Raw genomic sequence first — 12,143 nt, forward strand, 5'->3', positions numbered from 1 at the left:
ATTTTGGCCCAAGCATCAGCTTCTCAAACTCACATAGTCAGGTCATTCTCTGGGAGTGTCCCCCAAGTTGCTGAATGCTGTTGTGGAGCCCCCCCCTTTGAAAAACAATCATATTTTGAACTTTTGGGGGGACCACATACAGCAGTGCTTGGGGCTTACTCCTGGCTCTGTGCTCAGGAATCGCTCCTGGCAGGGCTTGGGTGCTGGTGATTTAACCCAAATTAGTTAAGTGCAGGGCAAGCACCCTAACTCTGCACTACCTTTCAGGTCCCCCATATTTTAAAACTTATGACTTACATTCTGATACACATATCACCTGCCCATTCCCCCCACCCCCACCCAAGATCTTCTTACAGCATACCCTCCAGTGATATGCTAACTTCTCAGGGTTTCCTTAACACATGTTTCTTCTGCCTGAAATGGCTTTCTTGACAAATCCCTTTTTATATTTTATTTACTTTTAATCTATTCATTAATTTATTCATGATTGAGTTTTGGATTTACCTAGTGGTGCTTGGGGGACCAAGTGTCATTTCAGGGATCAAACTTGAGTCATCTGCATGCCAGGCAAACACCTTACCCTTGTACTCTCTTTGACCTAAACTACCATTCATCTTTTTAAAGTCCCTTAATGTATTCTTTTTGTGTTGGTCTTCCAGATGTAGCCTCCTTCCCCTCCCCCAACTTCCCCCTCTCCCTCTTATCAGTGCTCCATCATTCTTGTTCAAATGAGTACAAGGATTGCATGATATTGGCATGCTTCCTTCATAGGCTGTGTTCTGTAGATTGAGAACTTCTTCAGGAAAAAGCTGTATGTGGTACATCTTTGTATTCCCCACCACCAGTAGGACCATATCTGGAGTTTGAGGTTAAGGCCCAGAGTTAAGGCAGTGATCAGGGAGGGCAAGGGGGGGGGAAGGGAGGGGGCAGAATCTCACCTGAATTTGACATTGGTGCTCTCAGGAACAATCACCTCCTCACAGATCTTCTCCAGGGAAGGCATCCAACTTGTGGCCAGATGGCAATTCTGTAGCACCACCCAGGTCCCATCTTTGATGGCAGTGTTGATCATTTTGGCAGCAATAGGACCTTGACCTTGGCCAAGAGATATGGTCTGTATTCTGGAACCTCCCATGCCAAGATCATCGGCAAACTTCAGCAAGCCTGACAACGGGAAAAAAGGAATTTTTGGACAAGGTTTGGCTTGTACCATTTTAACAGTAACAGCCCAAAGGTAGGGTTATATTAAAATTCTGGACTCTGTAAGAAGCTTGTTGGCATCTGCGAATTATTATGCGTATTTTTGAGGAAGTTCTAGACTTCTGGCAGCCCTAAAAAATTAACATGACCCCTGGAAAAGGACTATGAAAGAAAAACACTTAAAAGCCTGCAAAGAAGGAACACATAGTACAATAAAATCCAGAATTATACCAAAAAAAAGTATGTAGATTTGGAAAAGAAAAAAAAGACTTCTAAAACTGGAGAGTGTTTCCATTAAAGAATAGGTACAATCAAAAGAGAATTGTGAACAATAAGATCGGCAATCCACAATGAACACCCATAGCACTCAGATTGTGGTCCCTCTGGAGAAAGACTGGCAAGATGAACTATGCGGTATATGCAAAGAAACACAAAGTAAGATCAGGGCCAGAGTGATAGTATAGCAGATGGAGTATCTGTCCTGTACACAGCCAACTTGGGTTTGAGCCTGGCACCCCATGTGGTCCATGGAGCCAGCCGGGAATGATCCCTGAACACAGAGCCAACAGTAAGCCTGAGCACTGCCAGATGTGGCCCTCAAGCAAAATAAAACAAAAATACAGGATATTGTAAAAAACTACTGGGATTTTGAGAAAATGATATAGGTACGAAGGTGCTCCCATATGATAAAGACTGTATAATTTGGGCATCAAACAGAAAAATGTGCAGAAAAATACAGTCATATTGAGATATCCAAAATATGAAATGCATGCTTTCACAATGGAACTGAAAAAGAATCTTATTGTTAAAGCAATGTTGAGGGTTACTAAGACACCATTTCATTATTCTTAAAGCTAGAAAACAAAGACAATGAATCAAACTTCTATTCTTCCTATCATTTGTGAATCATATTCATAGTAAACCATAGTGTTAATAAAGGGAAAATCTCTAGAAAAGAGCCCCTCCCAGTAGATATGGAAGGATTGAAAGAATGAAAGGAATGACTTTAAATGGCGGCTAAAGTCATTAGATCTTTTTTTTTTTTAATCCTGATTAACAATCAACACCGGAACTTAAAAATGTTTTATCAAACATAATGCCTTGATCTCACCTCCAAAGATTTAAATATAAGTGATTACAACTATTGGCCACACACTCAGACATTCCTTAACATTCTCCAGGTGTAGCCAATACTGAGAAACGTTACATTCAGTAAAAGGCTGATGGAAACTTTCTAAGGGACACAGAGGCTCACAATATCTGAGCCCACTCATCATCCTTAATCAGAAAAGAAAAGGCAACCAGATATTATGTGTCTCCTAATGTGAGGGATTATGAGACACACCATACTGTGAAGTTTCCTGGGACGTTATCCAAGCTGAATCTGATCCAGCCTCTAGCAAAGAGGGGCAGGAATGTCCTACATACACTGCTGGTTATTACTAGTGTTTAGTAGACAGAGGCCAAGGATGTTGAAAAATATCCTATGATGTACAGAACATGTGATGGTTGTATTCTCCATAACAACATTTCTAAATTGTGTTCTGAACTTCCCCCCACTTCTTTTCACCCTTCCTTGTTTCCCCCTAGTACCTCTTGTATAAATCTTTCATAGAAAGAAAATGGGGAGTGGTTGGTGGGGACATGCTAGGAAAGGGTCATGAATCGATTCCTTGTACAGAAACAAGGAACGGGTCCCAGTTCCCTTCAGTCCCCTCCTTGAAGAGGTAGGACTTGTATTTTTTGTTGTAGAGTTTCAAGGTATCTGTCAAACTTCTTGGCTATTGATGGAGGACATGAACATGTTATTTGTATTGCTAGTGCTCTTTTTATTTTCAGAAAAAGAGAAAATTAAAGCCAAGACGTCCCTTGACAAAACAGAAAACTAATCCATTCCTGTTAATAACTCATACACTCAAATGCACAACCATTTCCAGAAGAAACAAACTATTAATAGTTATTACTCCTGGGCAAATGTATCTTTCACCTCAGATTGGGGCTTCTCTGATCTGCTGACATTATAGGCTGGGTAATCTTTATTGTAGTATATATTTTTTAGCATCTTTGACTTCTATCTACTAAACACTGGCAACAAACTCCTAGTTGTGACAAAAATGTCTCCTTGCTTTGCCAAACATCCCTTGGGAAGGGCAAAATGGCTGAAGTATGTTTGCTTGGTTTTTTTCTTTCGGGTGTGTGTGTTTGGTTTGTTTTTTGGAACACACCCAACTGTGTTCAAGTCTTACTTCTAGGTCTGTACTCAGGGATGATTCCTGGCAGACTTAAGGAACAACATGGAGTGCCATCAAGGCAAGTATCTCCTGCAATGTAGTATCTCTTTGGCTCCTGAACCGTTGTTCAATATGTTATTGCACTGTTTAAATTTTTCCTCCTTTATTACATACTTTATTTATCCAAGGTTTTTTTTTTAGCTAAAAAATGAAAAGACAAGAGAAAAAAGCCTGATTGAGAAACACTTCAGAAAATAATATAGAGGTGATAAAATAGCAACCAGCATGCTAAATCAAGCTGGAGATGAGCCGTAATAAGCTTTTCAGGGAAAATATTTGAAGACGTTATCACGATTTTTTAAATGGGTAATTTAGCCATAGTAAAGTGTGTAGGATGTTTGCCTTGTTCACAGTCAACCTGGGTTGAATCCCTGGCATCCTATATGATCCCCTGACCTGCCAGGAGTGACTCCTGAGCACAGATCGAGGGGTCAGCTCTGACCATCACTGGGTGTGACCCCCAAACAAACAAACAAAACCAAAAGCAAAAACACAAAACAAAAGGAAAAAAAGGGCAATTTCTACCTTCTTTAAAAAAAAATCAAGTAACCTAACCATCCTAACCACCCTAGTCTCATGTGACCAGTGGACACACCCATGGGGGACATGATGGTGGGAAAAGACATTTACAGTTACCTCAGCTCCCAGTTAAATGCTTAGCCTTCCAAGCCATCTGAGTTTGAGATTACTGAAAGAGGCATGCAAATGTCATCCCTCCACACGACATGGCCGTGGCATTTCTCCCAATTCTCTGCCCTCACCTGCCATCGGGTCTGCCCCTGGAGACAACACAAAGATCAGTGGTGCACAACAGTTGGAGTCGTTGTAGGAGCCCTGAAGATCAAACGTTGGGGCTTCGACGTATGTGCTGCCCATGTTCACAGCAATGAACTCCCGAATGGCTGGAACAACTTTGTCGGGCCGCAGGCAGCGGAGGATCACTATCTTCTCCAACCCCTGAATAAACTTCCAATTTCCAGGGAGAATCTCCTCATGGGGCGAGGCTGAGTCATAGATGAGCTTCCACTCATCGGTGTGCTTTTCTAAGTGATCCATAAGTCCCTCGAGCTGGGGCAACGTGGAAGCACGCACGATCTCCCCCCACGACTTCTCAGACAGCCACTCAGAAGCTGGGTTGGTGTAGGGGTTGTCCAGGGCGACACCGCCAGTTAAGAGGAAGTACCAGATTTCCTCGTCCACCATATTTTTCTCTTTCAAGATCCCAATGGTCAGAAGGAGAGAGAACAGCAACTTGTCCTTCTCAAACAGAGAGCGACAGACGTTGTTGTAGATGCTAAGGGTGAAGTGATCGATGATGTACTCGATGCGCTGCCCCAGTTCGTCACTTTTTTCGCTATTGGCCAGGGACTGCACATAGAGGTTTATGAACCACATCAGGGAGTACTGGTACATGGGCTCGATGTTGGCCAGGTCAGAGATACAGAAGAAGATGGTGGAGGAGTGGGTGGCCACGGGCTTGTAGCCCATCCGAGTTTCGTCTATCATTGTTTCCGTTAATGAAGCAACCTTCTGCTTCTCGGAGATTTCCTCAGACAGCAACTTGGAGGAGGACAGGACTTTGATGGCCGTCTCGTCCTCCAGGATGTTGCCCTCTGACAAGGAGAGCACTGCCAAGATCTTATCTTCAATTTCCTTCAGCTGCTGCTTGTTCTTAGCACTTTCCACAATCAACTTGTTCTTCTTCTCCTCCAGCTCTGGCTTCTCCTTGGCGGCCACGATGCCGAGCAGTTGATCTTGGAGACCCAAGGGGGTGATCATGAAGTTGAGGAGGCAGACTTTCACTGCAACTTCAGGGAGGTAATGGGGGTTCCTCAACCGGGTCGTGATGTACAGCTTGAACTCCCGGTTGTACTCGACGATGTTCTCACCCAGTCTCATGTACTCAACTCCCTGCTGCTTGAACGTGGACTTGAGCAGGATGGGCTCAATAAAGGCATCCAGTTCCTCGCCAACATTTTCTATTAAGACAGGGGTTCCGAGCTGCAGAGCGTTTTCCAGCACTCTCACATAGTTGGAATCAGAGAACTTGATCACAGACAGCTTATTCGTTTTCTCCATGTTCTTGATCCACTTATTGGCCTGGCCCTGAGGGTCAATCATTAAAGCCCAGCGCCTGGAATTGGTGACAATGATGCCATTGTCGATGGAGAAGGAGTCGATAGGCAGCCCAGCAATCTGCCAGGCGCGGATTTTAACGGGATCTCCTAATGTGTGACTGAGACTGAAGTCGCTGGAGCCGGGGATGACCTTCTTCTTACACTGTTCCAACCACTGCTGTTGGCATTGGCTCCTATAATCCACTGTAAAGGCCCCCAGGTAAGCCACAGTCCCTGAGGACAAGAGCACATCTCCTGTCAGATTAACATAGCGGGTCCCCAGCTGCCGGGCGGCTTCCGTCCATCTCTCCTTCTCACCCCCGAGACCACTGATGAGCTTCTCTGCCCTGTCTATCTTCTGAGAGCACATATCAATATTCTCCTCCAAGCTCTTTTTCTTGACATTCATCCCTTCAAACTCATTGTTCAGGGCCTGCAGACGGTCTTCCACCAGCTTCAGCTCGGCTCGCTTGAGGTTCAGTTTCTGCATCTGGACGTCCAGCTTGGCCTCTGCCTCTTTCAGTCTCTCTCGCTTGGGAGCCACCACTTTGGCCACTCGGTCGTAGACCTCCATGGCCCGCACCCACTTGCACAGACCCTCGCAGGCCGAGGACACGTTTTTAATGACGTTTGGCTGGAAATCTGGGTGATCAATAAACCTTTCCCGGATCCGTTTCATGATCAGTGTGGGGATATTGTCTTTGTCATACGTCTTAAGACTCTCCAAGAATTTCAGATCCCCAAGAACCTTTTTGGATACTCCCCAGTAATCTTCTATCATTTTACCTGTTTGGAAGAAGAGATAGGGGGAAATTTTGTGTTACTGAGACATTCTAATGGAAATCCAAAGCTCTGTAGTAGTTATTCCTTAGACTTGGGAAGGCAGGTGGCCATCAAAGGGTTGACCTGCAGAGGGTTCGAGGTCAGAGAAAATAGCTGCATGATGGAGGTACGTCTTATATTTATCAAAACTTGATGTACAACATCAAGTTGAGAGCACTGATGCAAATTAGGGACTCAGGGTGAGGATGGCAAGTTAGTGTAGGATGAACTGTAACAAATGAACCATTCTAAGTCCAAGTAGGTGGCTTGGTGGTGAAGCACTTGCCTTACAGATATGAGGCCGGAGTGAGATCCAGGGCACCACCCCCCTGGACTGGTGAGTGCAGCCCTGGTGTGGTTGCCCTCTGGGGTCCTTTCTGCTGCCACGGAGTGTGCAGTCTCTGGCATACCACGATCAGGCGTGTGTGAGCACTAGAGTTAACGTGTATGATTCGGGGACAATGCAACAACCACGACACAGGGAAAAGAAGTGGAAAATGAAACAACAAAGAAATGGGCCTTATGGTAGCGAGTACCATTCATGGGGGGCGGGTCTTGGTGGTATGGGGCTCAGGGAGTACAGGATATCTCTGTACCATCATCTCAAGCTTACTATGAACTGTTTTAAAAACTGGGGCCAGAAAGATAGTGCAGGAGGCAAGAACTTACCTGGCTTGAAGCCACTCAGGCCCTGGTTTGCTCCCTGACATGGCATATGGCCCCCTTAACCATGCCAGCAGTCACTTCTGACTGGGAACTGAGCATTGTCAAGTATAGTCCAACATGACACCTCCCCAACAACAAACTACAAATTAATTATTTAAAACTAGAAGTCGAGGGACCAGAGTGATAGCACAGTGGGTAGGGAATTCGCCTTGCACGCGGCCTACCCGAGTTCAATTCCCAGCATCCCATATGGTCCCCTAAGCCACCAGGAGTAATTCCTGAGTACAGAGTCAGGAGTAACCCCTGAGCATATCTGGGCATGACTCCAACAGCAAAAACAAACAAACAAACAGACAGACAAACAAAACCCCCAAAAGACAAAAAAACTAGAAATCCTCACTGACAGTCTGGGCATCTCACTATCCTCAGCCCCCTTATCACTTCTCTTGACCCCTAGACTTCAGTCGAAAAAAGATCTTTTTATTTAATTAAAAAAATTTTTTTTTCTTTTTGGTGTGGGCAGCACCCAGTGGTGCTCAGTGCTTATTCCTGGCTCTATGCTCAGGGATCACCCCTTGTGGTGCTTGGGGGACCTGATGAGGTGACAGGGATCAAACTCAGGTTGGCTGCATCTAAGGCAAGTGCCTGATCTGCTGGCACTATCTCTCTGGCCCAGGGAAGTTCTTTCAACTCCTTGGTGACCTCAGTTCTGCTGTGGCCTATCCACCTATGCTGTGACAAGCACCTAGTTGACTCTGGACCAGACTGCAGGCTCATGTTTTGTATTTATTTCTTTAGTTTGGCTCTGGAGTCAAATCTTCTGGTATTCTGCTGGTGGTGCTCGAGGGACCATGTGTTGCCAAGGATTGAATGTGAGGCTCCAGCATGCACCCCAGTTCACTGAACCATCTCCCCAGCCCTTGGGGCTCATTTATTTAAACAATCAAATTAAATTTGTTTTATTTATTTTATTTATATTTTAAATTTTATTAATTTTAAGGGCTGGAGCAATAGCACAGCGGGTAGGGCGTTTGCCTTACAAGCGGCCAACATGGCCGACCCGAGTTCGATTCCTCCGCCCCTCTCGGAGAGCCCGGCAAGCTACCGAGAGTATTTCGCCCGCATGGCAGAGCCTGGCAAGCTACCCGTGACGTATTCGATATGCCAAACACAGTAACAAGTCTCATGATGGAGACTTACTGGGCCCGCTCGAGCAAATCGATGAACAACGGGAGGACCGTGATTTATTTTAAATTTATTTATATTTTATTTATACCCCGTGGTGCTCAGGGTTTAGTGATTCTTTGCTCCTGGGGGAATCACAGGCATTGCTGGGGATCAAACCTGGGTCAGTCTGGAACAAGGCGAGTCCTTAAACCCCTGTTCTCTGTATGACTCCTGGCTTCATCTTAAAGGGCTTTGATTTCCCTCATTAGCTTGATCCCCTTTCTCCCAGTATTTATTTATTTATGTTTTAGCTTTTTGGGTCACACCCAGCGATGCACAGGGGTTACTCCTGGCTCTGTACTCAGGAATTACTCCTGGTGGTGCTTGGGGGACCATATGGGATGCTGGAGATCGAACCTGGGTTGGCCACTCTTGCAAGGCAAACGCCCTACCCACTGCACTATCTCTCCCGCCTCTTTTTTTTTTTTTAATCTCAGCTGCCAGAGCCACTATTCTCTTTATAACATGCATCAAACCTGTCATTGTCTGCCTGTCCCTCAAGGCTGTGCCTCCAGTGTTCACTATAAAATGGCACAGACAGGACTCAGTTACCCAAACAGGTTATATTCAACTTTCAAGGGTGTTCCCATTGTTCTCCAGAACATCCCAGTGGAAGCCTGAAGGCAGGAAGGTCACATTTCTTTGAGATGCAAATACTGAGCACCTGGGAGATCACCTCCCAGATAGAGACACTGAGGTACCACCCAGAAAGGGAGCACTGTAGCACTGTCCTCCGTTGTTCATCAATGTGCTCTAGCAGGCACCAGTAATACCTCCATTGTGAGACTTGTTGTTACTGTTTTTGGCATACCGAATATGTCACGGGTAGCTTGCCAGAAAAGCCAAGAGAATCTGAAGGTCATAGTAAAACTCTGAAGATGAACCTGGAGAATCCAAGGCTCTTCTGGACCACACTCTAGTGACAGATTCCCTGAAGGGGCAGTCTGGGAAAACCCTCCTACAAAACCAGCTCCACCAAGACATGCGGCTACGGTCTCCATCCTGGAGATCTGCCCACATCTCAAACTAAACTGTATCTTCTGGGCTTTTCCCCACCTGGAGAAGCCCATGTTCTCCCTTGAATGTGTCTTCCTCTCGCTCCTCCCCTCCCCCTTTCTCACTTTTCTTTTCCTGCATTGTTCCAGCCCTAGTCTGGTGCCGCCTCTTAGAGGTCAAGTGGACCGCAGGCACAGGGGGACAGCTGTCTCAAGAGGCCACTGGGATGTGTGTCCACTCTGTACAGTGCTTCTAGTGGATTTGGCTAGTCCCAATCCATCCAGGGACTTCTCAGGTGGCCGAGGTGACCTGAGCAGGGAGGTGGGAGCACTCTTTTCTCAGGGCTACCTCCCCCCTCCCGATATCACTTCAGCCACCTGCACTACCTGGTGAGGTAGCTGGGAATGGGGTGACCTGAAACATTATTCATGAGCCACTCTGGGACCCCGCCTCTCCCAGTTGCAATCCCATGCAAAATCGGATGGGGCAAAGGAGCCACCCAAGCTACAATTTCAAATATTCTTGTTTCAAGTGTGCAGAGCTAGAGGGAACTCAGACAGACTTCCAGGTGATAAATCAATCCTCCATCCTCTCCTGGGGCCTGAGTGTTCTAGGTCCTATCAGTTCAGAGATTCTCTCCTCCCCTCCCCTCCCTGTTCTTGCCTCCCAGGTCCAAGTCTGTGTCCTTGTCTCCCCCTGCTCCTCCCCACTTTCCATCCTCACCTCTCTTTTGCTTTCCCTCTTTTTCCGGCCCTTCTCGATTTCCTCTCTCTCTGTGCTATCCTCCACCTTCTCCCCCGCTAAACTCATCTCTTTGATTTCTTTCCGCTCCCACTCTAGGTTTATTTGGGGTTGGGGGAAGGTGTGCCTCCCAATGTTTAGGAGACCCGGAACCACTTCCAGAGATACAGCCAACTGGGAAGGTGGTTCAGAGCAGCCAGAGAGACAGCCCGGGGCTTAAGGCTGACCTTGGTTCCATCCCTGGTACCATCAGCTTTCCTGAGCAACTCGGGGAGTGACCCCTGAGCACAGAGCCAAGAATCACCCCTGAACACACACAAAGAGACTGTTTGATCCAAGGGCCCTGCAGTGTGCTGCTGCTGGGGTTTGGCAGTGCTGGAGGCCAGAGAGTCACTTCCAGCAGTGCTGGGGGCCAGAGGGCCACTTCCAGCGGTGCTGGGGTGGGGGGCGGAGGGCCTACAGGACGACTGGGGAGCAAAGTCAGGACGTCGAGCCTGCAGGGAACGTGCCCTCAATCCTTGAGTTACCTCCCAGCCCTGCTTTTCTATGTTTGGGTCTCGGAGTCTCTGTGATGCTCCATCTCCATTTCCCTTGAGGGTCTTTCATCTCTTAGTTTTCATAATTCTGTTTCTCCTTTAGTCTGTGTCTTTCACCTTTCTTTCTGTGTCTGATATCACATGCATGAGTCTCTTCCTCTGTCTCTGTCTCCCTGCGTCTCTCTGTCTCTGTTTCTGTCTTTCTCTTTCTGTCTCTGTCTCTGTCTTTCTCTTTCTGTCTCTGTCTCTCTGCCTCTCTCTCTGAGTGTCTCTGTCTCTCTCTGTCTCTCTGTCTGTCTGTCTGTCTGACTCTCTCTCTCTCTCTGCTCTCTCTCATCCCCTTGCTGTGTCTTTTCTTTCTGCCTTCTTGTTCTTTTTTCCAACCTGATTTCTTTCTCCTATTCTCTTTCTCTCCATCTTACCATTATCCGTGCGCACGCACGCACGTGGGTGCTGGGTGTGCAAAAGTGTTTCTTTCTCAGTCTTTTTCTCTGTCTGTAGCTGTCTCTCTTTCATGTCACCCGCACCTGTCTGGGTCCATCTGCTCCCTCAGTCCTTGGGTCGCTGTGACCTTGGTTCTGTCGGGATTTGCAGGCCTAGGTCTTGGCTACACTCTGGTCCCTCTGCTCTTCTGACAGATGGGCGGAGAAGGGATGGTAAGGAAAGCCGTGAGCCCCCTGGATGGACAGCACCCTGTGCTTCCTTCTGTCTGAGATATACTGAGCGATGGGGTGGGGTGGGAGGGCGGTGGGCGGCAGTGAAGAGCTCCCTCTGTCCTGAAGTTCACAGTAGATGGGGCTGGGGTGGGGGCAGGGGGTTACCAGTGCCGCTGGGGTCCGGCTTCCTCTCTGGCTTCAGCCCTTTCATGACACAGATGCTCTCCATGACCAGCTTCACGGGGCCCGGGGGGTTCTGCATCGACTTCACCAGCGAGATGTCTGCGGGGTTTAGGGTGTCCAGCGCCGCGAGCGCTGCCTCCAGAGCGGGCATGGCCTCGGCCAGGTCGCCCTCACATTCATTCTGCGGGTGGCACAGGGACAAGCGGGATCAGCGGCCCCAGCCCAGACACTGGGAGTGAAGCAAAGCTCTAGCGAGAGCCAGAAGCCAGAAGAGGGGCTTCCTGCCCACCCAACTAACAGACGCTGCCCACCCCGCGCACTGACTGCAGACCAGCAGCTGGGAGGAGTTTGGCCCCCCTGGGGCATCTCCAGCTTCCTGGGGAGGCTTTTTTAAAAATTTAATTTTTAGGGGCTGGAGCAATAGTGCAGCGGATAGGGCATTTGCTTTGCATGCGGGTGACCCGGGTTCGATTCCCAGCGTCCCATATGGTCTCCTAAGCACAGCCTGGAGTAATTCCTGAGTGCAAAGCCGGGAGTTATCCCTGTGCATCACCGGGTATGACCCAAAAAGCAAAAATAAATAAATAAATAAATAATTTTTACTAAAAACATTGTGATTTACAAAGTTGTTCATGATACAGTTATTTCGAGCATTTAAGTGTTTCAACACCACCAGTGTGACCTTCCCTCCACCAATATTCTCAGTTT

The 12,143-nt window shown here is 47.3% G+C and overlaps 1 protein-coding gene across 1 annotated transcript in view; it reads right to left on the reverse strand.

The window, feature by feature from the left end:
- The window catches only part of DNAH3 (dynein axonemal heavy chain 3), a 213,943-nt gene that overhangs the window by 22,628 nt on the left and 179,172 nt on the right, over positions 1-12,143 (reverse strand). The window contains exons 51-53 of the mRNA XM_056138888.1: positions 11,418-11,616; positions 4,253-6,394; positions 939-1,164 (exon numbers count right to left, since the gene is read on the reverse strand). Of these exons, the coding sequence (XP_055994863.1) occupies positions 939-1,164; positions 4,253-6,394; positions 11,418-11,616 (2,567 nt within the window). The remainder of the gene's footprint in view (positions 1-938; positions 1,165-4,252; positions 6,395-11,417; positions 11,617-12,143) is intronic.

Source organism: Sorex fumeus, unplaced genomic scaffold (assembly GCF_029834395.1).
Source record: "Sorex fumeus unplaced genomic scaffold, SorFum_2.1 ptg000130l, whole genome shotgun sequence".
In the NCBI taxonomy this organism is placed as follows: Eukaryota; Metazoa; Chordata; class Mammalia; order Eulipotyphla; family Soricidae; genus Sorex; species Sorex fumeus.